Source organism: Falco cherrug, chromosome 9, assembly GCF_023634085.1.
Source record: "Falco cherrug isolate bFalChe1 chromosome 9, bFalChe1.pri, whole genome shotgun sequence".
In the NCBI taxonomy this organism is placed as follows: Eukaryota; Metazoa; Chordata; class Aves; order Falconiformes; family Falconidae; genus Falco; species Falco cherrug.
Window position 1 is genome coordinate 44,561,244 of NC_073705.1, and position 27,907 is coordinate 44,589,150.

A 27,907-nucleotide genomic window follows, 5' to 3' on the forward strand; every position below is an offset into this window, starting at 1 on the left:
TGCAGCTCTGCTGGCTTAAATGGCTTTGAATCAACAGACAGCAACTATCAGCCTCGCAGGGTTTGCGTAGGGAGCCCCAGAGGGTGAGAGATGAACAAATTGCGAGCAGCGTTCTTGTGAGATGGCTGGGAAAGGCGCTGCTGGCAGGGCACTGTCCCGCTGGAGGCACCTGATGGAGCTTGGGAGCTTCAGGGCTGATGGAGGAGCCCAGCCAGTGCAGTCCGGGCAGGTCTGAACCACCACCGGCCATGGACAGGTTGCTAACAGGAGAGCAGTGCGGGCAGTGCAAGAAAAGGCTGTAGGGTTAGGAGTGGGAAGGGGTGAGGGGAGGGCTTCAGGACAAGTTTTTCGGTCTAGTATGGAGGAACGGAGCTCAAGGATGATTTTCCCACCCTCTACCCTCCTCTGCAGAGGGGTGGCTGGCCCTGATGTGGTTCGGGAATTTTTGGGTTAGACAAAGGGCTTCTGGGCTAGGGCTGGGCAGCTGCTCTCTGGAAGGTTGCTGGGGTGGCACAGACTGGCCTGGGGAGGGGGGGACAGCTCTGCCCGGCGGTGTCCTTCACAGGGCTCACTGCCCTTCCTCACACAAAGTGACTCAAAGTCATGGGGCTGCTGCTTCGCTTTCTTCTGATCTTCCAGCAGCCAAATCAGTGAACAGGAATTTTGAAAGCTCTCTTCCTTGCTGGGCGTAGGACTTTAATTTCATGAAATTAAACACATTCTCACATGTTTAAACCCTGGGTGGAGCTCTTGGGGAGACACGAATGCAAGTCAGGCTGAGCAATGGGGTACCAGAACTGTTCTGCAAAAATCCAGTTGAAAAAACAATGTTTCCCTTCTTCCGAAAAGAAATACATCAAGTTGTCTGGATTTAGCCTAATGTATCTGTAGGCTTTTGACTCCTCAGTTTCCTCTGTCAGCTTTGTCAAAGACACAGAATAAATTCTCCAAATTTGAATTTGAGATATCTTTACACCTTTCCTCTTTAAATGTAAATGAAAAAGCTGTATGCCAATTGCATCATTACGGATACCCAGATGTGTAACCTGTTGAGGTAAAAGTTGGTCACCAGTACCTTCCAGTAAGCCCATTCCAATGCTTTTAATAAAAATAGTCAACCTTACTGGACATACCAAATCCAGAACAAGAGAGCTATGCAACTTCTTCCTGCAGAGGGTTTAAAGAAAAAGAGAAATGTAGCATCATCCTTACATTGTACCCTTTATGTGTTGCTGGGACGTCGTTTGGGCAGCTTGGGACAAGTTTGGAAGATGCATTTGACTGGAAGGGTCAAACACTGAGCTGTTCCGCAGCTGGCCACTGGCACCCGTGGAATGGTGCTGGAATAGCTGTGAGTGTCGGGGGAGGAGGGGGTGGTCTCATCGTATCAGCCAAAGGTCTTTTGCTGGAATAAGAAAGGAAGCAAAATGCTGTGGAGTCGTCCTCTGCTTGCCGCACTGCTGGGGTCCTGTACCACTGCGGGGAGAGTCTGATGAGGATGCTCTGGGACTGGGTCGAGGAACTTCTCTTTCCAGCCTTTGAGGAAGGATGCACAAGGTCAGCGCAAACAGCTGAATTAAAATGCCTGCTCTGCTTCACTGCTGTAATAAACATAGCAAGTAAAATAAAGCAGCCGGAAAGCTGCGGCTGACCCAGGCATGGCTGTTAACCCCTGAAATGCCTCCTGACCTGCAGCCCGAGGGAGGGGTGTGTGTGGTGTGTGGGTCTTAGGAACAAAGCCTGGAAGCACATAGAAAATGACTGGTTTTGCAGGCCATTTTGAAGACTGAGGGAGCAAGCTTGTGTTCCTAAAACCATCGGGATGGGGGTCTTGGTCCTCCTCTCCCAGTTGAGCTAGGCATGATGGGAGGGCACTGGGTGAAGGCTTAGGAGCAAAGTGAGAATGTGCTGTAAGTGTTTTACAGGAAGGGTATTAACTCTGTCCTGAACAGAAAGAAAGAGGACTTGAAAGGATTATTTTTGGATGTTTTGGCATCCTTCTCCTTGCCCCATTGGAGATCCAACCAGCCTGCCTTGTGTGAAGCTTTAAAAGGAGGGGAACAGGCCAGAAGGAGATCAAAGCAGCTCACCGTGCAGAGGCAAGGAGTGGTGCCTGGGGAAGGACCGAGCGTAGCGGCTGGTAAAGGTGAGTGAGAGGACAGATTCTGTACAGAAATGGGCCACCGCAGGTGGGGCCAGGGTTCTGCTGGCAACTTCTGTCCTTGGCATTCCCCAGTGCACCATGGGTCACACCTGGCAGCTCAGAGGGACCTGGATGCTGGTGTCCTGCTGGGGGAGGATGAGCCAGGGGATGCTCCACAGCATCACCCTCCCCCCCCGCCCCCAGCAGTGCTGCCCAGGGGTGCGCTGGGCAGCCCCGAGCCCAGATGTGCCTGCAGGGAGGGGGGGGCAGGCCGGGGGCACAGCTGCCAGGGCATGGGGCAGCAGGGAGGGCAACCCAGGCCACTGCTGCCAGCGCCCGGCAAGGGGGAGATGCTGATACACACTTTTAAAAAGTCACTTCAGTTCAACTAAGATTTGTTTCAGTAATTGGAAAGAGGTTCTGGTAAACAACTTGCAATAGAAAATTTGTTCGAAGTTGTGTCCTGTCCGTGCCAAACTCGACAGCTCGTGCGGCACACTGCTTTGGTTATTCCTCCCCTACTCAGCACAAGCAATCTCGCTCTTTTTTCAGTCCATTGGGACACCCTTGTTCCCAGCCCATGCCTATACAGCTGATGTGTTCCGGGTTTGAGGGTTTTAGTTTTGGTTTGGGTTGGTTTTTTTCAGCTGCCCCAGATGACCAGAAGCAATGGGTGTTTCCTACTGGTGACTCCACATTTACACAAGGGTAGAAACTGAACGTAGCCAGGGTGGCTTGGCCCAGGCGCCAGTTCCTTGGCATGCCTTTTATAATTTTCCTTTTCCCCTTATCATTTCTGTTCTCCCCCCTCTGCTCCTCCTCTTCCTGCCCCTCTCTGCCTCCCCTCCCTGTGCCTCCCTGGCGGCACTGCCGGCTCTGCACAGGCCCAGTTTCTCTAATCGGATGAAGCCGCAGGATTATCTCTCTCCCTCCCTCCCTCCTGGGCTCCATTTTATTTCCTCTCCAGCCAAGAGGGGAGGCAGGAAGGGGCGTCACGTCCAGGCAGAGGAAACCCCGTCTCCCAGGCTCCTGCCTTTGATGCTCTCTAACAATCCTTCCTCCTCCCCCTTAGCCTACCTTGGTGCCAACAGCACAGGCGGACCAAGGAGCCCAGTTCCCAAAGGAAATCCGAACTCTCTTGCCTTTCATTCTCCTCAGATTTCTGAGCATCTGTTTTAAATCCCCTCCAAGTACGTTGGGCAGGGAAGCTGGATGTGCAGTCCCTGAGGAGGGGGAAGGTAAGGACCACGGAAGCCATGTGTTGCCCGTTCTCTCCTCTCCTGGGAGGACGCGGAGCCCTCTCCGCTGTGCCAGCAGGTCTCTGAGAGTAACAAAGCCGATGAGGGGAAGGGAGAGGAGCCGCATAGAGACAGACCCAGGCTTCTGTAAGTGCCGTGTCGGCAGCAGGGGGTTGGTAGCCGGGCTGAAAAGCCGAGGAAATCGTAGTTTTCTCTTTTACTACATTGTCGGGAACTGTGTCTCTGAGCTTTGATTGAATTTCATGTAGTTCTGCAGAAGGTGGGGGTTTTGTGCTGGTGTCTTTCATTTAGATGTGTATGTATCTGTCTTTCAGCAAGTGTTGCTCAGATATCCTTGTTACTGTTTCTTTGGGGGAGAACCCCCCCCAGTCCCATTCATCTTATTTCTCTGCACATCTACAAGTTTATGAAGATGCTTTTTGATGATCTTTTGTGGGTATGTCGGGGTTTTGATACTAAAAAAAGAAAGAAAAGGGGTAAATTGTATTGCTTTAAATTGTTACCTTTTTAGGACTAATCTGCCAGAGAATGGTTTCCCTTTTTTTCTTCCACCATGCCTACCACATGTTTTTTGAATTCCTAAGAAGTTAATATCCAACACAACAGAAAAGCTGAGGAATATTTCAACGCCACCTGCATATCAGCTTTGTTTAATACTCTTCTTTCCTAGATAAATGATAATCACTATTTAGAACAACCAGTAACATTTTCTCTTAAACCAAAACGTCTTTTCTGAAGTCAAAGGTTTGATTTGGTTTGGCTTTTTGTTATCACTAGAGTAAATGTTTTAGATCAGAAACCATAGCAGGAGAGTGTTTTGCGCGTATGTTGTAGTTTATAACCTCCTGTGATTAAAGGTAAGATTTTGTGCTGATGCACTTCTGGATTTTAGGGGAAGAGGTTTAAAAGGGAGGGGGAGAGCCAGTAGTTATTTCTGTTTAGAGAACTCTAAGCATGAAAGGTGACTGGAAAGATAACCATTGGATAAATATATTTTGTAAGACGTTGATCTTGTGCATAAGTGAGATGGACCATATAAAGACCAAAACTTACCTCTTTTCCAGTGACTCATGCTTCAGAGTAATCATCCAATGCCAAAATATCAGTGATTTCCTTGCACCAAGCTTCCAAATAGTGGTTTGCATGTTTAAGGTTAAGCATATGCCTGAACGTTTGCAGGACATAGACTGCAGTAAGATCCGACTTCAAAGACTTTTACACGGAGTAGAGTCTTTGTGTAAAAGAATTATGTTTGGGGAAGGTTTCATTTAAGAGGGTGGATTAGATGAGGGCTTCATGTTTTCATGCCATGGCTCAGTTACTCTGCAAAACACTCGTCCCTGATTATAGGGTCTTGTTGATTTTTACTGTCTAGACATTTTATCTTAACTGTACTCCAGAGAGAGCTGCAATTGCAGATTAGTTTATCTGACACTTATCTAGGGCTGCCCAAACAAGAGCAGTAAACTGCATACAGCCTTGTGATGTCTGAACTGGTTTACAACACCAAATATGATAATTCCCCATTAGATAACCATACCGAACCCACATTTCTCTTTCTATAGTAAACTATGCACATTCAAAATACACTTGAGAAATAAGAGGGTATGAGGGAGGGTGGAACGAAAGGAAATTGGTATTGATGGTCATTATACTTCTGAAATTCAATCTTCTTTCTGTTAAGGGCAATGGTGAAGGGTAAACCCGAGGCAGCTTTAAAACACTCCAGATGAGCAGAGGTATTTGCTGTACCAGTGAGATAACATTACACCTGTCTGCAGGCTGGTTCGTTCTGTGCAGAACAGCAACAAAATCCTCTTCCTTCTTCAGCAGCTCTTCTGGAGGTTAAAGAGGCTGAATTCTCCATTCCTTTCCCCTGTAGTTAATGTTACAAAATGAGGATGGATTGTACTTGACTGGTCCCTCGTATTTGGATATTGCAAGCTGTTATACAATTTGCAGGAGAATGCAGCCTAGGAAAGATGCTTTCAAAGGCTCAGGAACTAGACAGAGAGCTGTTAATGGTAGTTATTAATTTGCTGTGTTCTAGAAGTATTTTTTCCAATGAATCAGAAAAAAATAAAAATCTTATTTTTGTAATCATGTGCCATGGGTTTATCATTGCAGGCGTTCCTTAAGTCATTGGGCAATTCCATTACTTCCTAAAAGAAACAAAAGTTTCTGTCTTTGGCAGATGCATGTGACATTTCATTGCTTGCAGTCCCAAACCATTCTGGCCCAAGAACAGCAGTATAGCATGGATCAGGCTGCAAATGATGCTACACTCGAGGGTTTGCAGGCACTGGCCTTTTGGTTCATTCTTGCAGTTTCATTGCACAGTAACAAGAGGGTTTTTAACTTGTGTAAGCTGTAAAGCTGTATGCATATACCGTATCCTATGTGAAAACACTTCTCCTTGGGCTATTAAAATTCAGGAAGACGTGAATCATCCAAACTCTTAATAGTCTATATTTTCCTTGTGGGGAGGGTGGTGGATGTTGCAGCGGTAAGAGCGATTGTTTCTGTAAAAGCAGAAAGAGGGGGAGAATGGAAAGAAATGTTGGGATACAGTGCTGAGGAATACCTGCGTGAAGGCAGTGAACAGAGAGATACTAAATGAGCCATTCTCTGGTTCAGATAATTTGATGTGGTATTTCTTACAGATGCATTATGACTATGGAATTAATCTAAAGCTATGCCGCTGATAGTTCATATCTATGTTAAGAACTGTCCTTTAGGAGTATCTTCTGATTCCTTAGTGGGTGGTGGAGAAGAAGGTGGTCTCTTTTCTTTGCAAAAGCTGTTAAAGTTCTTCAGAATAAAGTTCCATTCACAGAAATTATCTTTAGCAGTAGGAACCACAAAAAATTATTTTGGGGCTGCTTAGGTGTATATACTGAGAGCATGGGACGGGGGACAGGCTAACTAAATGAAGACATCAGCCAGGTCTTTGCTAGCGTGGTGCTGAGTGTGAACATTAAGCACGTGAGTTATATCCAGGTGTCAGGCTGCACCAAAAAAGCGTTGTAAGAAAGATCACCTTTAAACTGGCCTGTCCCATCCCTGTGTGCATCTTTAAAGTAGTATGTCTTCCAAAATTATGGCTCAGCTCTTGCGCAGTGTAGATCTAATACAGAAAAAGGAGCCAGTGCATTTCTCCATCTGCAGAATATTTGCTAATTAAGCTTTAGCAAGGGCACACCTGAGTGCAAATGAAGGTTAATGGGATTGAGCAGTTGTAAAACCTTCATTTGACTTGGAGAGCTTTACTCTAGTCAACAGTGAATGAAACTGGCAGAACCCAGTTCATCTGAGCTGCGTTGAAAGTTAGTTCTGACTTTGTTTTCAGCTCAAACTAAGCAGACCTGGTATGGAAATTGGAGAGATGATGAATGCACAAAGCCACGCTAACTCTTCTAAACTGATATTATTTTTTTTTTTAGACTCTTAAAATTATTTTATTGGCTTTTGCAATGAATCTGCTGGGAAAGTTCAGTGTTTATGACTGAACAGGGTAGATAAGTACGTCTTGAAATGCTGTCAAGGAAAAGGATACATCTTGTTTTAGAAGTTGTATTTGGTTCTCAGTGGCCTCTAAACAATGGAAATAGTGCAGTGCTTTTCTTGATTTCGTTACAAGAAAGGGCTGACAGACTGGAAAGAAACTTTTGGAATTCGTTGCCTCATTCCAATGTATCACCTTGCCTGCAGAGCACAGGGGTCAGGTTTGTGGTTCCTTTCAAAAGTCATTCCTATTTCACCTTGTTCCAGTAAAAGGTAGAGGTTCTACTAATCAATCAGATGGTTTAATATTGCAAAACGGTTGCACATTCTTTTGAGGTTCAGGATGAGAAGCCTCATGAAACCTTCTCATTGGCAAAGACAGGTGAAAGCAAAAAATTATGAAAACAGTTAAAAAAATAATCATTGAATCATTCAGTTTTGATGGGACCTTGGAAAGTCATCTATGCCAACTTGCTGCTCAAAGCAGAGACAGCTATGAGGTCAGATCAGATTTCTTAGGATTTTGTCCACTTGGGTCTTGAATATGGTCAAACTAATGTTTGACAAGCGAAGAATTCCTGTAATGGAGACTTAACTCCTTATAACCAGCGCCTCGTTGCTAGTGGTTAACAGCAGACATTTAACGGGTTACCCTCTAGCTGCCCATCGCAGAGGTGGGGTCTTCGTCTGCCGTGGTGATGACAGGAACCCGCTTTGTCTTGCAGCTCTTGAGCTGCTCTGCATTTATACCGCAATATTTTGTGTTTCTGACATTATTGACTGTTAATAAGGAAGCAGAGACTTCTGCAGCTCATTTTGTGGTTGAGATTAACCAAGAGGAGGGGAAACTTGCTTGTTTATATAGAGCAGGGTGTAAACAGAAGTTCTTGAGGAACTTCTTCACATACTCGGATTTGACAAAACATTTGCAAGTTTTAGTCAGCTGCTTTACCATATCTTGGGGTTTCTCTCCTTAAGGTCTCTGGTGTCAAACAAGCTTTGGATAGCATCTTGTGAGCACGGGCTCTCCTCTAGCCAAGCTCTAATGTTTTGCTTCTCTTTCTTCTCTTAGTCCTGAGAGAGTAGAGAAGCTCCCTTTCATCCCTTTCAGATGTTTCCTGAAAATAGATAAGAGCTTCCCACACAGTTCTGGTTAGACCACAGGAATTGGGACAGTTGCTTTTTCGAGAGAGACACCACACGTTGACATAGTAACTGTTATTTAAATATCGAGTTTGATAAGGAAATTTTTTCTTCTTGGTTCCTCCCATATTTTTTGTTTATATCATTTCAGAGCTAGCTTATGCAGACAATGGGAACTTTTAGCAACGCTATGAAATGTGGTTATGTAGCCTTCTTTTGAGTCCTTTTCAATACTTACTTGACTACATGTGTGCAGCACCACTTATCCCTCTGGATAGAGACTGCCAGGTCTTTTCCAGCTTACAGATACACAAAAGACAGCTTGCAGCGTGAACTGAAAACATAAATGTGTCACAGAATCCCTCTGCCAGACAGATTTTAAGGAAAAGTTCATCATAGTAAATAAAAGCTTGTGAGTGAATGTAGCACTGCAGGGCGACGTGGTCTGCAGTTGTGACAGCTCTGCTCATAAAGAGCCTACTTATAATAAATCATTGCTACATAATATACCATGCATATGTAATATGCGTGGTATTAACATGCATGTTATATATACAATATATACATATGATACCTAATTTGAGAAATTCTGTTAATACTGGGTTTATGTACTTGAAATCCTGCAGATTACTCACCCTCACTTGACGCAGGGAAGCTAGCGGAGGGGCTGCTTTCAGCAAGTGCTTCTGAGGCACCAAGAGTGTGTGAACGTTACCAGTGAGATGAGTTTTCTGCAACTGCAACCAGAATTTCACATAGAGATGCTCTATTTATCTCTTTCAAACCAAATAGTACAAAAGAAAGGCCAGAATATATTCTTCTCAATGTCTTTTATTTAATAGCTTTCATTCTGGGATTTCAGAGTGCTCTGGAATCATGAATTAAGCCTTTAAATGCCTACATTAGGGCTTCTGCATCTAATCCCTGAGTCACAGAGGAGTAAACTGAGTCACAGAGGGAATGGCTTGCTCAAGGTCATACAGTGTGTCAGTGAACACAGACAGAGGCAATTGTTTCCTCTTTCTAATCACTGAGCAATTGTTTTTATAATCTGGGTCAGTCTTCTGACAGTCTTCTCCCTACCACTGCTGACAGCAGCTTCTGGAGGCAGATGGATTGCCTTTTTGAATCTTTCTTTTCTCCAGTGTTTTGTGTACAGTTCATAAACACTGTCATTAAATAAAGAATTAAAGGGTTGTTTGGGTTTTTTGTAGCCCTTGTGTATTGTTCAATCACAGGGAAAAATACGGGAACAAGAAATGAGGATAAGTTGCTAAGTCTCACTAGGTAAGTTGCCAAAGGTTTTATTTCAGGCAGGAAAGCAATTTAACTATTCTACATGTAGAAGAAGAATGAACCATCTTTGATTGTTTCGTTGGTGCATCTTTCAGTCTGTAAATATTGTCTTCCTTTATCCTAACAGAGATGTTTGGAGAGCTTCAGATTGCTGTTACTTTTGTTTATGTCACCATCGTTCCCATTTGCCACTACAGGAGTTGCCATCCTCAGTAGGGATGATGCGTGAACGTGAAAAGCCACTGTACCTGCGGCTGTACCTAGTCAGGATTTCTAAGGCAGATTTGAGCTTCCTTTTCTGCTGTTGTAACTGGTTGTAAAGCTTTGGTCTTTGTTGGCGTTTCTCTGGGAGGCCGGGCGCGTTAGGTGGGGGCTCAGTGCCGTGCTTTTGGCCTCCTCCTTCCAGCCAGGGCAGTGCACCTGCTCTGAGAGCACATCGACCTTCCTGCGGAGCTTTAGGAGTCAGATGCACGTTCACTCCTCAGGGTGGGGTATCTCAGCCCCCTCGTATCCAAAAGTAACTAACTACAGTGCTGAATCCTGAAGCTGAAGCTAGGATACCCATGCTAAGCCACACTGAGTTCTTATCTTCCCTCTAACTGTTGCTTTTAAGCTTTCAAGCAAACAGCAAAAATGATGATTTGATTGTGTTCTACTAAAACCACATGTATTTCCAAGCAGATATTTTAATTGCTTGGCCAGTTTGGGTGGAGGTTGGTGGACGTGCAGACTCCTGGCCTCGGGAATGCTGGGGCTGCACTCCCCTGCTGCCAGGCTGGAAGCGGGCTGGAAGCAGGCTTTTCGGTTGCTGTAGGATTTTTACGTTCATGATGCTTCACAGGCAACTGTGATTCACACATTTTACTGGCTTGGGCCTCTGATGGGTAGAGGGTCTCGCTGAGCAAGCTATGGCCCTGTGTTTTTGCAGAGTTGTGGGTCGGTGGCATGGCTCTGGGCGCGGTCTGCTCAGAACTGGGGAGCCGACCCACACCTGAGGGCGAGGAGCTGTTCGATACCAGACTGAGCCCGTCCCCTCCAGACTGGTACATGTGATGGAATAGGATCTGATCCTCTGTTGCGAAAAGGTTTGCTAGCATCTGTCTCTCCGAAATAAATGCAAATGTGAACAGGCCACTGCAAATTTTGTGCGATAAAGATCAATTCCTAAAAAAATTATGACATGCTTTGCTCACAGGACTTCTGTACCACCAGCAACTCTTAGCAGCACAAACCTGGCAGCTGAATTAACAGTTTCATTCTGCATAATTCTGTTCTGCTTAAAGCAGAAAGGCAATTATATTAATGTACCACTTCTGTAGGCACACACTGTTCACAGTAAGCATGATTCTAGGTCAGTGTTGCCTGCTGTCATAATATTTGATGACTTTTTTATTAAAGCCCCAGCTGCTGGAAACAGCTGATGACATGACCGTATCAGCATATTTCATTTGTAATGAAAAAGTTTTAAGTCTTCTGGCTGAAGAGATAAATTTTAAAGAAGTGAGCTGTCAAATACCAATAGTGAGTGTCCAATATGACTACAATATCTCACATTTTAGCTCTGTCAGCTATATGTAGGGCAGTTTGTACACTGAGGTAGGTCTGTGTGCACATGAAGACACAATGGGAGTAATGTTTTGCTTATAAATGTCTTCTAAAAAAAGATCAAAATCCCAAGAGAACTTTGACGTTGTTTCTGAGACAGAAGGTGGTGAAGAGGACGCCTAGTTGCACAGTGCATAGTGTGGTGGTGTCAGGGCTACACCCAGCACACGCCTCCCTTGCAACAGAGCGTACCCCTCCCCGCTTTCCCAATTATTTATTTACAGCCCCACGTGAATTCTTCTTCCTAGGAATTCAATTAAAGTTGTCATTAAAACAGTCTCCTTTGGTTCATCCTCCACAGGCTCTTCTCTCACAGCACTCTCCTTTTAGCTTTTTTATTTTAGAATTTAGCATTCCCAGCTCTTCTTTCCAGGCTCAGGCACCGCCAGGACTGTGGGCTGCCCCTGCTATTTCTTAAAAGCCAGTGATCACCCTCTTGCATGACTTTTCTTATGCTGCTGTTGGGATAATTGTGGACACAATGGCCTTGTCATTCTGCCTTAAGGTGACTGTATCAGTAAATGTTTGAATCTATTCACTTTCTGACATGGCAATGAGTTTGTTACCCCCTGCCGAGGCTGCTGGTAAGCAGGCTCCCCACGGTAACTTCAGCACTGGGGGAAGAGGTCTCTGCTTGGCTCCTCGGTAAGGAGGTAGCTGAGGTTCATTAATCCTCAGGAAAAGGGGACTCTCTCCTTTTCCCTTTGTTGCCAATCGATGCAGAGAGAGCTGTCTGTCCAGTGTGCTCAGCTTTGGACAGGGAAAAACAAAGTCTTTTAGAAAAGCCTGATAGCTAAAGTGATAATTAACAGAAACAAAAGAAAAGCTGTGACAAGTCAGCTTACACACACGTAAACCACACGCAATCTATGCCTTTGCTATGCTGCACACTGAGGATCATAACTCTTCCGCTCTTGTGTCAAATGTGCTCCTCTTTCTCTTCCTGGGGGTGAATTATGGTCCCAGTGACATGCACCGCTGTCACTGGTGCTTGTACTGGGGCAGAACCAAACAAGGATCCCATCCGTTTGCACAGACAGTATGCACTTGGCTGTTGTGTGCATCGGGTGGTATTTGTAGATGCCCAGATCAGTGTCTCCTGGAGATCTGTCTGACACTTGGAAATACACGGTGACCCAAAATATTTACAAGAGGGCATTAGCAGATTGAACTGAAGAAGGCATAGTTCATTTATAATGCTATTCCAAAATGGAAAGCCTAAAGGAAGATGATGGATTAAAGGTTAAGTAATTGGGGTCTCAACCTGATTCTTCATTAATCTAGTTGCATTAATATCCTTGTATTCACAGAATTTCCTTGAAGTTCCCTGGTGAGTGATACCTTTTCCCCTATTTCAACTCCTCTATTTTTTCCCTTCCCTTATGCCTCACCGAAATAAAATAACAATTAAAAAGACCAAAAAACCCCTAATCCCAGGCACTTGAATCTCTAAGCTTTTTACCATGGCTAATCCTGTTTTGCCAATGCCTTCCAAGTGGCTTGAATCCCCCCGGCCAACAGTAGATGTTAGTGATTACTGCTAATGGACTGTTTCTTTGAAGGGAGTGTAGGTAGGGGGAGGCCATCAGGTCTCCTGATGCTGGCATGTCAGTCTTCGTGTAAGTGCAAAACAGATCTTGTCTTGTGCAAGTTACCAGTAATTCTCAATGTGGGCAAGCAGGGACAAATTTTTAGACATGACCATACTCCGGTGTTTGCTTTGTTGAAAATTATTTTGGTGGTATGAGCCTCTTTAAAATGAGAACAGCTCTAGAAGAAATTAATGTCATATTAGATGATGTTCCTTTTTATATCCTTTTACCATGGCAAACATCTGCCTTAGAAGTTTAGTTGTAGATGCCAATAAGGAAGACACATTGCTTAAAATAGCAGACCTGAAGAGAACACCATGTGGACATGTTGCATTGCTTCTGGTACCCAAGGTAACTCGGCTGTTTAGGCAGAAATTTCTGCGCTGTATTTCTGTGTGTGCTGTCCTGTGTCCCAGGCAGGTGTCAGCAGTGTTTGTGGCTAAGTGGCAGCTGCCCCTTGGGCTGTAATTAAAGTTCTGTCATTATAACCATAAACTGCTCTTGCCTTTTCAAATTTATAACCCCGGGTGTTTGTAACAAGATGAAATAGAGTTAAGAACTTACATATAGCAGCCATCAATTCAAGTAGATCTCGTAAGTTAGTTCAAATCACACTGTTCTCCTTATAATAAAACATACATGTGTTTGTCATGGAATTTGGTGCTATTGCAGAAATTCTGTTTGTCTGATGAAGCTGATTATTGCAGAGGTTACTGAGTGCTGATGCACAGTGGGGCCAGGATGGTGCAAATGAAGGAGTGAATTCTGGGCAAATACCTTGCAACCCCCTAATGCTGCATGTCTTCTCAAAAAGGGCTAATGCCTGCCATGGAGGGTCCTGGTCAGTACCCAAAATTAACAGTCATCATCCAAAAATTCTGGTATGCATCAAATCACCTATGTCTTCCAGATTCCACACTTGCATATTAATGCTGTCACCTCTGAAACTGGCTCTGATTTTATCACTTATTTTGCAGTCAGATACTGGTTTTGAAAGCATAAAATGAAATATATGAAGAAAAGAAATATTTTTTTTCAGTGTTATGATCAGTAAAGTGAAGACAGGTGAAACAGCCTGCTGTCACTATTACAGGTCTTGTTGGTTTGTGGGTTGACCATCACGGTTGTATAAAGCAAAAATAAAGCATGGGAAACAGAGGAATAAGTCTCTGGCATTGCATGTATTTTTCTAGTAAATAGTATTAAATTTTAAGTGAAATTTCTCTTTGTCTCTTCCCAAATTCTGCAGCTAACTTGTACTGTGTAATGTGTTAGGCAATTCATACTGCATCACAATACACTTACTTAGTGCAGTAACGGCACTGATGAAAGAGCAGGCAGTGCCATGTAACTTGTGAAGTTATAGTACAGAGCTTGAGACGGTACTCAAAAGTTCCTTTCCTGGGATAAAGGATCCAGCATTTGTGTTACTTTTATGGCATTTTGTAGTTTTTTTCATTGCTTCTTGGAGGAAATGCTAGCACAGCTGGATTTCTTTTGTTATTAACACATCGTCTTGTGTTAATGTCCCATATTACTATCCTTATTATGAAAACTATGATTTGTTTTGTGGATGTCTTGTTTATCATATCGCTCTTTTGAAGCCTGCCAGTGCAGGGAAGAAAGCAATCACTTGGGAATACATAACGTAGGAGCTAAATAAAATCATACTGAAATATCATGTGGTATGATTATATTTCATGAAAGCTTGCTCTATACGTTGACATGACTGTAAGGAACCACTCTACTTATATCCACTTGTGTTTGTTGTCAAAACTATAAATAAATGTACATGCATGGAATACAAAAATACTGAAGAATTCTAGAATCATAGTTAATATACTACTGAACGTCTTTTAATTGATAACGTCCATGATATTTAATATTCTAAGACTAAATTTACTAGTGCATTAAATAGGTCACAACTTTAATCATAAGTCATAGCAAAATAAACATTTGTTGCTTTAAAGTAGTTCAGTGGAATTAGTGAAAGCAGCCTAGATCCCCTCATAAGCTATCTGAAGCTAAGCCAAAAATAGTGGATGTTAATTCCATTTCTATCCTAATCCTTTCTCTGCTTGTCTAACAATTCTCTATGTATTCATAGCAGGGTATCTGCCTCAAAGTTCATGCGTGCTTATTTGTGCGTTCAGGTGTGGATTTCCTTTGAATGTCCAAATGAAAATACCTCAGTTCAACTCAGAATCTACAATTGGTATTTCTGCATAAAATCACTTTCCTGTAAGCTATGTATTTACTTTTTAAAAAAGAAAAGTTAAGCTAAGCAGTCTTTTCTGCCCAACACGCACAAAAAAGTTTCAGGTCCCTGAGTACCCATGAAGTCAGCCGTGTTTGTATCCATGTTTCCTATGGGTAATCCATTCCTCATTAGCTGATTCACAAAATACAACGGCATTGCATGACTGTGAAATTAGAGGGGTTCCATGTTTTGGGGTTGCTATTTTTTGATCTGTTTTTGTTTGTTTGTTTGTTTGGTTGGTTGGTTGGTTGGTTGGTTGGTTTTTTTTAGTTTGTCACATTGTTCTTGGTAGCTGCCCCCAGCCCCTCCCTGGACATGTGTTGGTTATGTGCTGGTATAACCATCCAGACACTTCTGCTTCCTTCCCCTTCTCAGAAACCATCAGCTGGATGCAGCCTGCATGAACTCGTGTAGGGAACAGCACCTCCAGTGTGTGTACGTGCAGTGTTGTGACTCCTCCGTAGGGGTGTATATACCTACCTGTAAGAACTTTTGCATACGCTGGGGAATGAGTGCCAGCTTTGCACGTGTGAAATGTGGAGCCTGGGAAGGTGGACGAGGGATTATGTGCCCTTTCCAAAGCCTTAGGAAGCAAGGCATCGTGCAGGTTTGCTCTGGGTTTATGCCACTAGTAAGTTTGTGGGCTTTTGCAGTGGGGAGTGGTCTTCTGTTTATTCCCTGTGCTAACCTTAGCAATCGGTGTGGCTGGGTTGATGATGTGGCGCAGGGAAAGCTAAGACAGTTATACAAAATAAAAAGAGCAATCAGGGTCAACAAGCTGATGCAGTTTGAGGCACACCTGCGTGCTTGCCTGTGCTGCTGTGGGATGCTGTGGCAAGGCTGGACTGCAGCAGAGGTGAGGAAGGGCCAGGTCCACCAGCATGAGCGATTCTGCAGCCAGCGCGCTGCGTGCGGAGCCCCACGTGTGCCAGGCTGGCTCGGGGCTCTGCCTCTGCCAGGCGGGCAAAGCGTGCTGCCGGTGTGAGAGCTCACAGGTCTCTCCGGAGTGAGTGGGGAACAGGAGCAGGGAATGGAAGGGGAAAGCAATAGGTGGGCTACAAACGGGGAAGTGTTCCAGCTGTCTGGGAAAATGTAGCGTTGGATTTCAACACAATAGGAAAGAAAGTGCGTTGTTCTAAGGGAAGCTGATTCATCATGTTTGAATGGGGATTTGATTTCTTTTTTACCATTTCCCCCCTCCCCCCTTCCTTAACTATGTCCTAAAGTATCAGGTAAGATGCTGTTTTACTTCATTGATCCTTGTTCCTGTTGTTTTAAGGTCCCAAAGTCACAGGGTAATTGTTACAATTGTGTTAGCATGGAACACTGGTCTGTCTGAGCAAAAGTGTTCACATGCTGTTGATACTCGGTGGTTATAATGTTGTACGTGTATTTGTAATGTGTAAAATATGTAGCATTGGTCTTGATTTCAGCTGCGCTTGGAGTCTACGCGGCTGGAGCAAAAATAAATCTCTGCAGAGTTTTCTTTGGAGGTTTCGTTGCAAACCACACTAGGTGTTGTTTTCAGTGATGTCAATATACTTGGACTGTTTCATTCACCTGAATGTGTTTCTTCACATTCAGGTGATGAATCAATCTCAGATTGCTTCACTTCTGCCAATTACAGAGGTTTCTGCAGCAATGCTAAGTAAACAAAGCAAACAGAGGTCTCTGTGCCTATATACCCATGTTTGAACCTTGTAAACTTTGTGAGATTGCTCCTCAAAGTTTGCACAGCCTTGTATCTTCTGTAACGGGATATGTTTGAAGCTTCCTTTCACCTGAGACTCAATATTTGTGACTGAGGATTTCCATTAGTAAATGTTGTTTCATCCCAGTGTGTGCGAGAGCCTTTGCAGGCGTTATCTTTTAAGGAGATTAAATGTACAGTCTTCACCTTGCGGACAGCTATGCTCTGGTGTTTAATCCTATTGACTGCTCTGAACTCCATGGCAGACTACACCTATCTGTGTTAAGTGGCTGCAGGAGGAGTGTGAAGTGTTTTAAAACTGTCACGTTCCCAGTTCTCGCTTCTCTACGAAGTGCTGAGTGAGATTTTGTGAGGGCTTTGGGAAAACTTGCAGAAATATGTTGATGGCCAGCCTGGCAAGAAGTGGTTGCTTTTGGCTGCAGCTGCACTCAGCGGTGTCTCTAACCCAGGAATCTGAAAAAATTCCATTCCTAGAAGAAAAGATGCTTTTGCGTTGTCCTTTGATGCCACCAGCCTGTGGAGTCCTACAGGGCCCGGAGGCTGCGTGGTGTAAAGAGCAGCCTTGATGCGGGTGGAGTCTGTAACGAGTTTAACTTCTAACTAAACAAGCATGTAGGAAGGAGGGGGAACTGCCTTTTTTCTGCACACAGTCCAAATTCAAGCAAAGCCTAATGCTAGAGGGTATTGCTGCCAATCTCAAGTCCCTAGTACACAGCCCACAACAAGAAGCTACTCAAAGAAGTGATTGCAAACATTGTTATTTTTTAACGTTGTCTTGCTCAATTTAATTTCATTATGGAAAACTGCCAAGGCAAGTGGATTTCAGGTGATGGGAAAACTGCAGCCTGAACTGTTAGCTTGCCAAAGTTAACAACGAAAATGGAATTACAAGCGTAAGAACTGATAACTGTCTGGATCAGCAGCAGAGCTTTGGTTCGTGGATGGAGCAAAAGGCATGCTCCTCATCAGTTGCGTTGGTAGAGGACTCTGTGAGTCTCTAAATGTCATATTAAAAGCATCACATATTGAAAGCTTCTCACCGAGAGGTTTGTATGTGAGTCCTTGGAGCCACTGGTCTCTTGGCATTACGAGTGGACTTTCCTGTCACACTTACAGAGTACTTTTGTCCACTAAATGTGGACAAGACCCTTTCTTGTTCCACACATTCGTTTTTATTTTAGTGGTACAGTTCACAAGAAACTGTGAAGGTTTCTGTAGGAGTCCTGCTAAGGAGGCAGAGTGTACAGAGTGCATCTGAGGGAACAGATTGTGGCTTCCACTGTACTTCTGTAAAACAAAATATCCAACAGTGCTTGACCTGGAAGCAATGAGTAAATGCTCTAGATTTTTCTGTTCAACAGAATGCGTTCTTTTAGGAAACAGAATATGTTTGTATGTATGTGTGATAGATATAGTTATATGACCATATTAAAATAACTTAGTTACACAAATGTTGCAAGACCTCTGTGACACCAAGGGAATGTGCGTAATCAGTCAGGGGAAGATCCGATTCAATCAACAAAAATGGATCACTAGATCTGGTTAGATTGAAGATCTTCAGTTACAACTTCTCTTAGATGTGGATGTGCTAGTATAGATGTTAACAAGGCTAGGATACTATAGCACTCAGTAGAAACAAGCATTTTCTAACAATAGAAGTGACTAAGTGCACTAAAAAAAGGACAGAACCACCACAGTACTTGGGCTACAGAATTTCTTGGTTTGCTTTTACCCTGCTTCTGGTGCAGTGAGTATGTACCTTCCACAGCCAGTGTGAACCTGTGAATTCCCAAAGGTGGTTGGCACAAGAAGCCCAAACCATGCGCGGAAGCACGTACCCTTAACAGACTGCTGAGATGCACACTTTCCATACAGCCCAGTGATTCCTAGGGGAGTTTCTCCCCCAGCCTTTCACTGGGTCCCTCTTTGCTGCCACCTCCTACCGTGCCAGCGGTAAGCACAAGCTAGAATGCCCACTGACCCAATGTCTTCACACCGTGCTGCCCAGCATTTTTTGTCCTGGGACCACTGGCACTGACTCCAAACAAGCCTAACAGAGCTCATTTCCTTGGGTTTCATCCAATTTCTACTCTGCTACAGGTGGTCAAAACAATTTTGTCCACATCTACTGCACACTTGTGTGGACCCTGGGAAAACAGTTCACTAAAATAGTGACAGTATTGTGGAATAAAATCTGAAGAAGCTTATTAGGAAGGGGAAGGGGAAAAAGGGAAAACTTGTTCAGTTGTTGAGACTTTGTTAATGCTTGCAAGCTCCAGCAGTGTTTGGATAACTTCTGAAATGATACTGTCAAGAAATTAAAAACTGAAAAGTTTTTTGTTTTGACAAACCAGTTAGCATCGTTGCTTTAATAACACCATGGCGAAAAGCTATCTTGCTTAAAAATACTTCTGTCTTTGCTCAAGTTATATGACATCTCTGGACATTCCAAAAATGGCTCCAGCAAAATCAGGGGAGATGATACCTGGCAATGCTGAGACTGTTATTGTTAAAAGGTAGAAGATATTTTTTTTCCCCCTTTGTGTTTCGTGACATGTAAAAAACCCAGAATTTCAATAAATCCTGCTTTAATTCAGAGAAAAACCTCTTGTGGAAACTGAAAGTGGAAACTGGCCAGTCGCTATACTACAGTATAGTGCTTTTTGAAAAGTATTTGTGAGCTGTGAAAAGCAAGAAGCCCAGGCAGAAAGTCAACAGAGACTGTAGTTTGCAGTGCGTTTATTTCCTGCTTAAATTTCTTCTTTTTCTTCTCACCATTTCTTGCAGATCTCTCTTTTTTGCCATGTCAGCTGACAGCCACCAGCTCCACACTCATTCCTACCAGGACTCACTAAGTTCTACTTGTTACAGTCTCTTGAATGTCAATAGTCACCCCCTGTCGAAGAGCTCCTCAAGTCTGGCTTATAGTGGGCAATCAAGTTTAGAGGAAAGTCAAAGCAACAAACAGGAGCTAAAGAAAAGCCACAGTAGCACCATCTGCCATACCCTGGGAAACAAGAGTGATGCAAGGAGTCCTGGGTGGTCCTTCTCACAGCCTGGGATGGTGGGACTTGGATCAGTGGTCCAAACCATGAGCGACCGGTCAGGCAATGACAATTCACAGAGCAGAAGTAAGACTACAAACCATATTCTTATCGCTGAAGAGTCCCCGGTGTCCTGGGAAGTGAGGGGCACTAAGATGTGTGTAAAGAGCAGCACTGTTGAGAATGTTTCTTCAGCCTGCATCGTCCACCAGCAAAGCATGTGTAAAACGGAAGAACCAGGAACGACCCTTCAGAGAAGCCACTCAGACCTAACTTGCAGTTGCAAACAACAGACCTATGTCACTCACGTAGAAACCAGTGCTGCTCACTCCAGCCTAAGTTCTAGCTGCAGGCATGATCCACCAATGGCTAGGGTGTCTTTCCAAACGCAGAGATATGGATCAGAAACAAATGAAAATACATCTCACTATCAAAACCTTGTGACTCATCTTCCCGTTCTGCCCAGAGACCAAAAAGTACCCACAAACAGCTTTGACAGCAGTGGTATTCCACGTAACACTACTGTTTACACAGATCCTGGAACGTTTCACGCTGCCGTGCTAGGACCCCACATGCCTGGAAATGGTTTCTCAAACAGGACGATGTTCAGTCAAGCCACTGGGATTATTCACGGTGGTCTGACTTACGGTACTATTCCAAACTCTGCATACTCCCCCATGGTGATGACGGTTCATAACAATTCTGCAGGGGCCTGTAATATACGGCAGGACCCTTGTATGAAGGTAGATGCCACCGTCCCTGCCTACTGCCATTCTTTGCCCATACCATCTATACAACTTGTGCCACGGTTGGTATGCTCGGTTAGCGAGTCAGGAAAAGAGCAGGCAGCACCTGGCTATTTTCATTCCTTTTCTACTTCAGACATTCTGACATATCCTAAGCTGGTGTCTTCAGTAAGTGAATCAGGCCTGGATGCCAAGAGAATCCTGAAGTGCTGTAGCATTCCTGGAGAACAACTGCAACATGCTCAACACTGCGCTCAGCCAGAGAGAGCTCCTCCAGAAACAAAGGCTGCCTGCGTTGCCCTTAGTAGCCAGCAAGGTGCAGACATGGTAATGACCATGAAGGATATGTGGACTATGACCTCTATGAATGATTTAACCAAAGGATTGAAACCAGCTCATGAGTTTAGAGATGCCGAGGTACAAACCCTTCCAACCATGGAGTGCAAATCCGTGGCAACAAGCCCGGCGGCTGCAGCAGAAGGCCACTCACATGTGTTCCCCGAGGTGAACTTGGAGCAAGACTTGGAGGCCCCCAAATCTCCAGTACGTGAAGTGAGATGGGATGATGAAGGAATGACATGGGAAGTGTATGGGGCATCTGTGGATCCAGAAGTCCTTGGGTTAGCCATTCAAAAACATCTTGAGATTCAAATAGAACAATTCCAGACAGACCCTGCTCAGCTGGCTGGGGACAGTAATGAGGAGCCATCTTCTGATAAAATGGGGAAAAAAAGGTCATTCAGAACAATGATGCATTCCCTGAGATACCCGAGCTGTTGTGCTCGTTCCAGTACTGCAGTGGAGTGAGCACAGCTGTAGGATGTAGGACAGCTGTGCTGCTTTTAAATTGTAAATAAATGCTGACTCTTAAGTGTTAACACAGTACCTGTGGACAACCCACGTCAGGATAAATGGGAAAAGTTCAGTGACCGTCAAATGCACAGCAAAGCAAGGAAAAACCCGTGACCGGGCCATATAACAGGACGTGAGGTTGTACCTACATCATGCCATCTGAAAGCTCTTGGCTGTATTTAATGTAGCACTGTTTTATTCTTCTGTGTTAGTTTTAAATGATATTGTAAGGAATGAGACTTCTTTTCTAAATGATGCATCTTTTTAAAATAATTTTTAAAAATAATTTAGGGTTAAGTATTTTAATAATTTAGGGTTAGAAAACAAAGTTAGAAAATGATGCTTTAATCAAAGTTCTTAGCTTTCGGTCCTACTCCCTTAAATTGTTTTGGGAGATATTTTGCTGTTAATTTATAATAATGCTGACTATGAGCCCACTTTAACTGTAGGCAAATTGACAACTAGTGTAATGCTGTATGACAAAGAATTACAACTGTTGCTACATAACTCTGAAGTAATTTCAGTATTGCAAGTCTGAACTCTTCCCTTTGCAAGCTGATGTACAGTTGGAGGATGCTCCTGCAACTTTCAAATTAGTTTGTAGTAATGATGAGATATATTCTAAATAATCCAGCACTGATGTTTACCAAGTGATTGACACAAATGTACAGTATGACCAAAGATGACTCATGTGATGTGAATTACTTATTGAATGCTTGTTTTAGAGACATGGAACAAAAGCTGTTCACATTAGTCTGTCACGCTATCATACCCTACAAATCATAAGCAGTTTTGTTCTGCTTATATTAAAAGTAATTTCCAGTGAGTTCTTTTTATGTGCATCTATCCTGAACAGTGGTTTTTCTGTTGTTGCATAAACCACAGGCAACTGTTTGCATGTAACCTTTGCTCCTCTTGTGTTCCCTGCCTGGTCTGAGTCAAGCGTCTGCTGAAAAGTGAGACTTCGTGCTTCGCCAAAGCACAGCTCCGAGGTTATTTGTTCCAAGTGCCTTGGTCATATGGGCAGCTTAAAGATTTTTCTTCCAAAACCAACTTTGCAATTTCCCAGTGAGAAACTTTTGATGATACTGTAATGCATCCATAGTCCAAGGCCTGTTTGAACTGAAAGGTCTGTCAAGGAAGCTGAGACTATTATTTCCAGTGTCGTCTGTGGCCTTTGGTCAATGTCTAAGCTTCTTTAGGAAACTAGGAATGTGCAGTGTTGTTTGATGAAGACAGAGGAGGAACATTCTGTCTCAAAGGAAAACTTGCCATATCAGAGAACTTACTGCTGTGGGATTATCTATTCTTTCTTTAAAATTGTGTGGTCATGCTTTTGTTGGTTTGGTTTGGGTTTTGTCCCAGTAAGTTAGCAGGCTGCCTACAAAACGCTCGCCTGACATTGTTATATGAGCAGGAGCCCCTGCTGCTTAGGACAGCTTTAAAATTTCATCTAGAAAATCTTTAAATACAGGACCTGCTAGCTGGAATGTCCTGCGATGCACTAATTTAATAATGTAGACTAGTTTAAGAACAAATTCTAACTTCTGAACAAAGTGGAATTGAACAGAGCTGGCTCCTGTGAAACTCACTTTACATTCAGGAGGCTCCATTCAGGCCCTGGGACTTTGGCCTCAATAAAGTCTGAACTCAAAATGAGTTTTATACAAATGGAGTCTGAAACCACTGGAATATGATGCCTTACTCAGGATGCCTCTATAGCTGTAGGCATCCAGGTTTCCACAATGATCCTAGATGTTGAAGTTCCTTTTATTAAAGTTTTACTAGAAGTAAAGAAGCAAAAAAAAAGTCACCTGCTATTATTTAGTGTTTAGTTAAACAGTTTTTATATGGGCTTATTTTCTGGTCCAGAGTATCATAAGCAGTACCAAACATTGATTTCATCCATTCTTCAAATATCACACTTTGAGAATTTTAAGCACTGTAATGGCCTAAACCCTTCTGTTGTCTGTTACCTTGTCCTTGGCTGTGCAGGAAAATTAAAGATTGGAACAATCAAACTAAAGCTTTAATATAGCAAGTGACCCTTGCTCCCGTGACTGTCGTAATCACACTTTCAAGCTATTTGGCATACGAGTTCTCCTTCCCACCCCTGCCTTCCCAAGCACCCCTCCAAAATAAAGCCCCCAACTCTAGGAAGAGGCTAAAATAGGACCAGTGTCAAACTGGTCAGAAAGAGATAGTTTGCAGAAGGGACTGGAGCAATATGGCAGTCCCCCGAGTGCTTTGCTTCTTGTATACTGTAAAGGCTGGAACAGCTCTTAGACTTCACACAGCTCTGGTGTGAATTACCTATGGTTTATATATTGGTACAGATTTGCTGTTATGGTGCTAAACACTGATTATCATTCCTGGGTGAGAAAAATAAATAACAAATGAGGGGAAAGGACACCAGCGATTTGCTAATCAGGAAAAACAGATGCTCGCTCATTACAGGCATGGTGAGTCTTTAGGATACTAATTGGAGTTGCTGTGGGAAACAGACGTATCGTTTGTGTTTGAGGATTTCCTATGCTTTTGCAAAGGTTAAAATACGAGGTATATTAATGGAGATCTGGGAAAAAAGCAGACAAATACTCATCTAAATATTAGCTACATGGGTAAAATAAGCTGTGTAACTTTTACGATGGATACCTCTTAAAAAAGGGAATTTGGATTCACTTTGCATTTGGGTTCAATTTAAAAAAAAATTTAAATGCGGTTAGGTTGTATATTAAGCTTTCTTCATATTAGAGCTCTGTTCAAGTGTTAATCTTGTAAACGTGAGAGCTCTTATCTCTGTTTTTTAATTTTTTCTGACTTGGAAAAATCCAAATCCATTGCATTCTACTTTTAAATATGACTAAAGCAGAAGGAAAACTTCCACTAGATTTATAACTGAGCAGGTCAATGCTTAACACAGATGCATGTCAAGCTAGGGTGAAATCAGAGTGCATTATTTCCTTCAGCCCATTTGAAAACCAGTTTGCATTGCGTCATGTTGCCTCTGCTCCCCAGCCCGAATGGTCAGCTATCGTTTGCAGCTGATCAAGCTGGGGTTGCCTTTAGCACAAACCCTCAGTGAGGGCTGCATGGCACACGAGGAACTTAACCCTCTTGCCTCAGTGCTCCTTCTTTCCCTTAAATAGGGAACAGCCACCTGGTAATGCAGCATTTTGGGTATGTTATGTCATCCCTGGACACTAAGTAATGTCTCTAGAAGGAACGAACTGTATATGATACTTGGTGGGTATGGGATTGATAATGGGCTGAGATGCTTAGGTCAGTGGTTCAGCACAGACTGAAAGGAATTGATGCTAATATCACTATGCTGATGAAATAGCTCTGAAAAATTTATAACATTTCATTTCACTCTGAATTATTATCTTGCTTTAGTAACAAAGGAGATGTATCACAAACTTCCCAGCGATTCCTGCTGTCCCTAGGGTGATGAGGAGCCAGCCATGGGGATGGGGGTGTGCAGCTGAGGGGCTGTCCAAAGATGGCAACCCCGTGACGGGGTCCTGTGGGCTCTCTCTCAGTCCCAGTTCAGTCTGTGGTGGTTGCAGACCGTGTGCCTTTGGCCTCATGCTGCTGGAAGAGACCTTTTACTAACACAGCCTGGATCCTGAGCTGGTTCTGCTAAGGACGGCCACGCATCTCACCCTTCCTACACAAGTTTTACTGTAGGAAGCCCTGCTCTAGGGTAAGCTTATCTTCCTTCCAGAGGTAGCTGAAAAAATGATGTGTTGTAGAGCTGAGCCAAAAGGCACCACGGAGCAGCACTGCTCCCTGCGTGTCCATGGTCCTCCGAGACAGGAGTCAGTGGAGAGGAAAATACAATTAGCTGTTCTGTACCCTCCTGTAGGGAAAAAAGCATCTCCAGTGCAGGGACAGGGGCATGCATTTCTTCCTGATCACTTCTCTGCTTATAGCCAGTAAGAAATAATGGCAAGCTGGACTAATTGCATTATTGGATAGACATTTAGTCTTTTAAATCCAAAGCAGTAACGACCTGTCTGGAGACATGCTGAGGTAAGAGGCCTTCTGGAAAGATGTTACTCCCTGTTAAAGATGGAATAAGAAAAACTGTGTAGCTTTGCTTAGAAAAAGTAGTGTGTGGTGAGTTTGGGATAAAGCAGAATCTTGGATGGAAGACAAGACCCAGGAACCCCAGTTCCAAACAGGGAGCAGGGCCAGGTGCCCTCCAGACACTGCTGTGGCCCCCTCTCTGAGGAGCTTTTCCAACTGTGAAATTGCAATGTTAATACTTCATTACCATCTGTTCCTTTCAGACATGTTGAGGTGATTAATTTATCTTCTTAAGCCCCTTGAAAATGAAAGCAGTCTATTAGTGCTAAGTAATACTGTTAATTGGCAAGAGAGAAAGAGGCAGCCTGTGGGTTTATGAGTTGGAAATAAATAATTCTCATCGACTCCCACAGTACCAGTTAAATACCTTGGTGGGACTTGCTGTGTCAGTCACTTGTGTCTCCCTTTCAGGGGACTTTAGATCTGTAAAAGTGAAGCAAGTTTTGATTTCTAAGTTTTATTTCTTTTTCCTCCATTCAGAACTATGGATCTGAAATGAAGAATACAATGTGCCTTTTGAGCTTCTTTCCAAAGCGTTGTTGTTTACGCAGGTCACAAGATCCAGCTGACCCTTTGCAAATAAGGAGGATCTAATGCCTGCGAGCCTGTGTGTAGAGCCCTGGGCTGCTCGTGTCTGCAAGTACCGTGTGCCTGCTGAGGGAGGGACCCTGGTGCTTTCCACTGGTGTTCTAGTCCAGGGCATCCCACTCCCCTTCCCCTATAAACCACAGAGCCATGTGGTTTATAAAGGGGAAGGGACGAGTAAACTTTGTGGGTGATGTGTGGGTTAATGAGAATTTTATTTCTTTTCTCACTCAAAAAGAAACTTGCAGCCAAAAGTTCTGCCCGGTACAAAAATGGGTGTGCGCCTTTTTCACCTCTGCAAGCTGGAATGAGTGTATCCATTTTCCACGGGGCAGCAGCCCCGCTCTGGGCAAAACCAGTGCTGTGGGGTCATTTCATCCTCCTCTGGGAGCTCCTTCACAGGACTAAGCTCACGGCTGCTTGTGGCTTTTACTGCCGGTCTGCATCAGTGAAGGGAACGGTGCATATCCTTTGCTGTGGTCACTCGGATGCCCGGCTTCCATCTTCCTCCAGCTGGAGAAGTGCTGGGTTTTGAGCTGACAGCCATCACATGTACAAGGGCCAATGTGTTCAGATAGCAGAGAACTAAGCTGTAGCTTGTCTTTAGAAGCATTAATCCTATCTAATATGTGACCTAAACAGATGTCATCTATCTTACTATCAGCCTTTCAATACGCTACGGGCTATGCCACTCAGACAACATGAGAAGGAAGCTTAGAAAACAAAGGGGAGAAACAGAAGCAAGGAAATGACACTGCAGCTGTCCATCCTGTCCCGGCCACCCCCTGCTCGCCTAAGGGCAGAAAGGGCAACTCCAGCAACAACGAGGTCCAATGGACGATGCTCAGCAACAACAGTCGCAGGTGACTCAGTGGTGTGATGAAGGAGAGAGGTTGTCCCCCATGATGCTAAAAGCAGCGTAGCACCACAAATCTGGGTCAGGAGCTCCGGTGAACTCCTGCGGGCCAGGATTACATCTCCTAGCTCCACCTGGCGCACAGCCCAGCAGTGCAGACAGACGCTTTTCCCCCTGCATTTTTTCTGGTACCTTCTCACCTCCTACGATTTTAACTGTAAAGCAGAGATGGGGTCCCAGCTTCCTGCACCATGAACCTTGCCAAAACACCCTTTTGTTTGTGCTTTCCAGTGCACAACTGCTGACAGGCAGCTCTTTGCAGTCGATGAAGCACACAGAACTATCCAGGCTTGGGTGCCGTCATCTGACCTGCCCTGTACTTACTGCCCTGACAGCAACCGCAGGAGCTGGCGTTTCTGGTCCTTCCCCTACCACGGACACAACACCCTCAGTAATGACACATGCATAAAGTCAGTCCTTTCATCTCCTCTGACTGCTTTTTGTGATGGTTGTATACAATTTGCTTACCCTGTCTCTGGCACTGGCTGTAGTGCAAACTGCTTCGCTCCAGATTGGGAGCAGAAATTCCTGCATGTAGGTGAGTTAAGTGCTGTCTTGTGTTCACATTGCCTGGAAAACCCTACAAATGCCATTGACTCAGAGAATCCAATTTTAGGAAAGCCCATACATTAATTTGAATTTATGATGTGATGGGTTATGTTGTAATTCCTTCCTTGTTTTCATAGGGATCTGTGTTTGTTAAATTTCATGCTTTTTTCAGCGTGGGACTCACTTTGATGGTAGAGTTAGGGGTTAATTTAGTGCATGCTGCTGTAGCTGCTTTCTTAAAAGGGATCTTGGAAAAAGCTGAGACAAGTGTTCCTGAGAAAGAAGAAGAGGCCTGTTTTGATTATGTGTTACCCATTGTTCAACAATCCACTTCCCCACTTAAGCAAGAGCAATCCCTAGAGCCGTAACATAGCATAGTTGTCAGATAAAACAGCCCTTGTGCTTTAAGCCTGTGCTGAGTCCTTTCCTGCTCCAGTTTTGGCTGGAATATATGTATGTGTGTGTATATATATATATATATATATATTTGTGGGGTTTTTTACATGGTGTTGGGAGGGTCACATGCACAATGTTTAGTGACCAAAATCACACAGCTTGTTTCACTACAGGCTGAAACTACGTTTGTGACAGAACAAGTTTTGTGAAGGAG

General features: G+C 43.9%; 1 protein-coding gene across 3 annotated transcripts in view; it reads left to right on the plus strand.

Annotated features, from left to right (window-relative positions):
* The first annotated feature begins 3,048 nt into the window (after positions 1–3,048).
* GPRIN2 (G protein regulated inducer of neurite outgrowth 2) overlaps positions 3,049–27,907 on the plus strand; it is a 30,481-nt gene continuing 5,622 nt past the window's right edge. For 2 of the 3 annotated variants that reach the window (XM_055720502.1, XM_005433478.4), the window contains exons 1-2: positions 3,050–3,381; positions 19,301–27,286. In XM_055720502.1, the coding sequence (XP_055576477.1) occupies positions 19,317–21,110 (1,794 nt within the window). In that variant the 5' untranslated portion in view covers positions 3,050–3,381; positions 19,301–19,316 and the 3' untranslated portion in view covers positions 21,111–27,286. Of the gene's footprint in view, positions 3,529–19,300; positions 27,287–27,907 lie in introns of all 3 variants that reach the window. The other variant, XM_014286878.3, reaches the window with a different exon arrangement.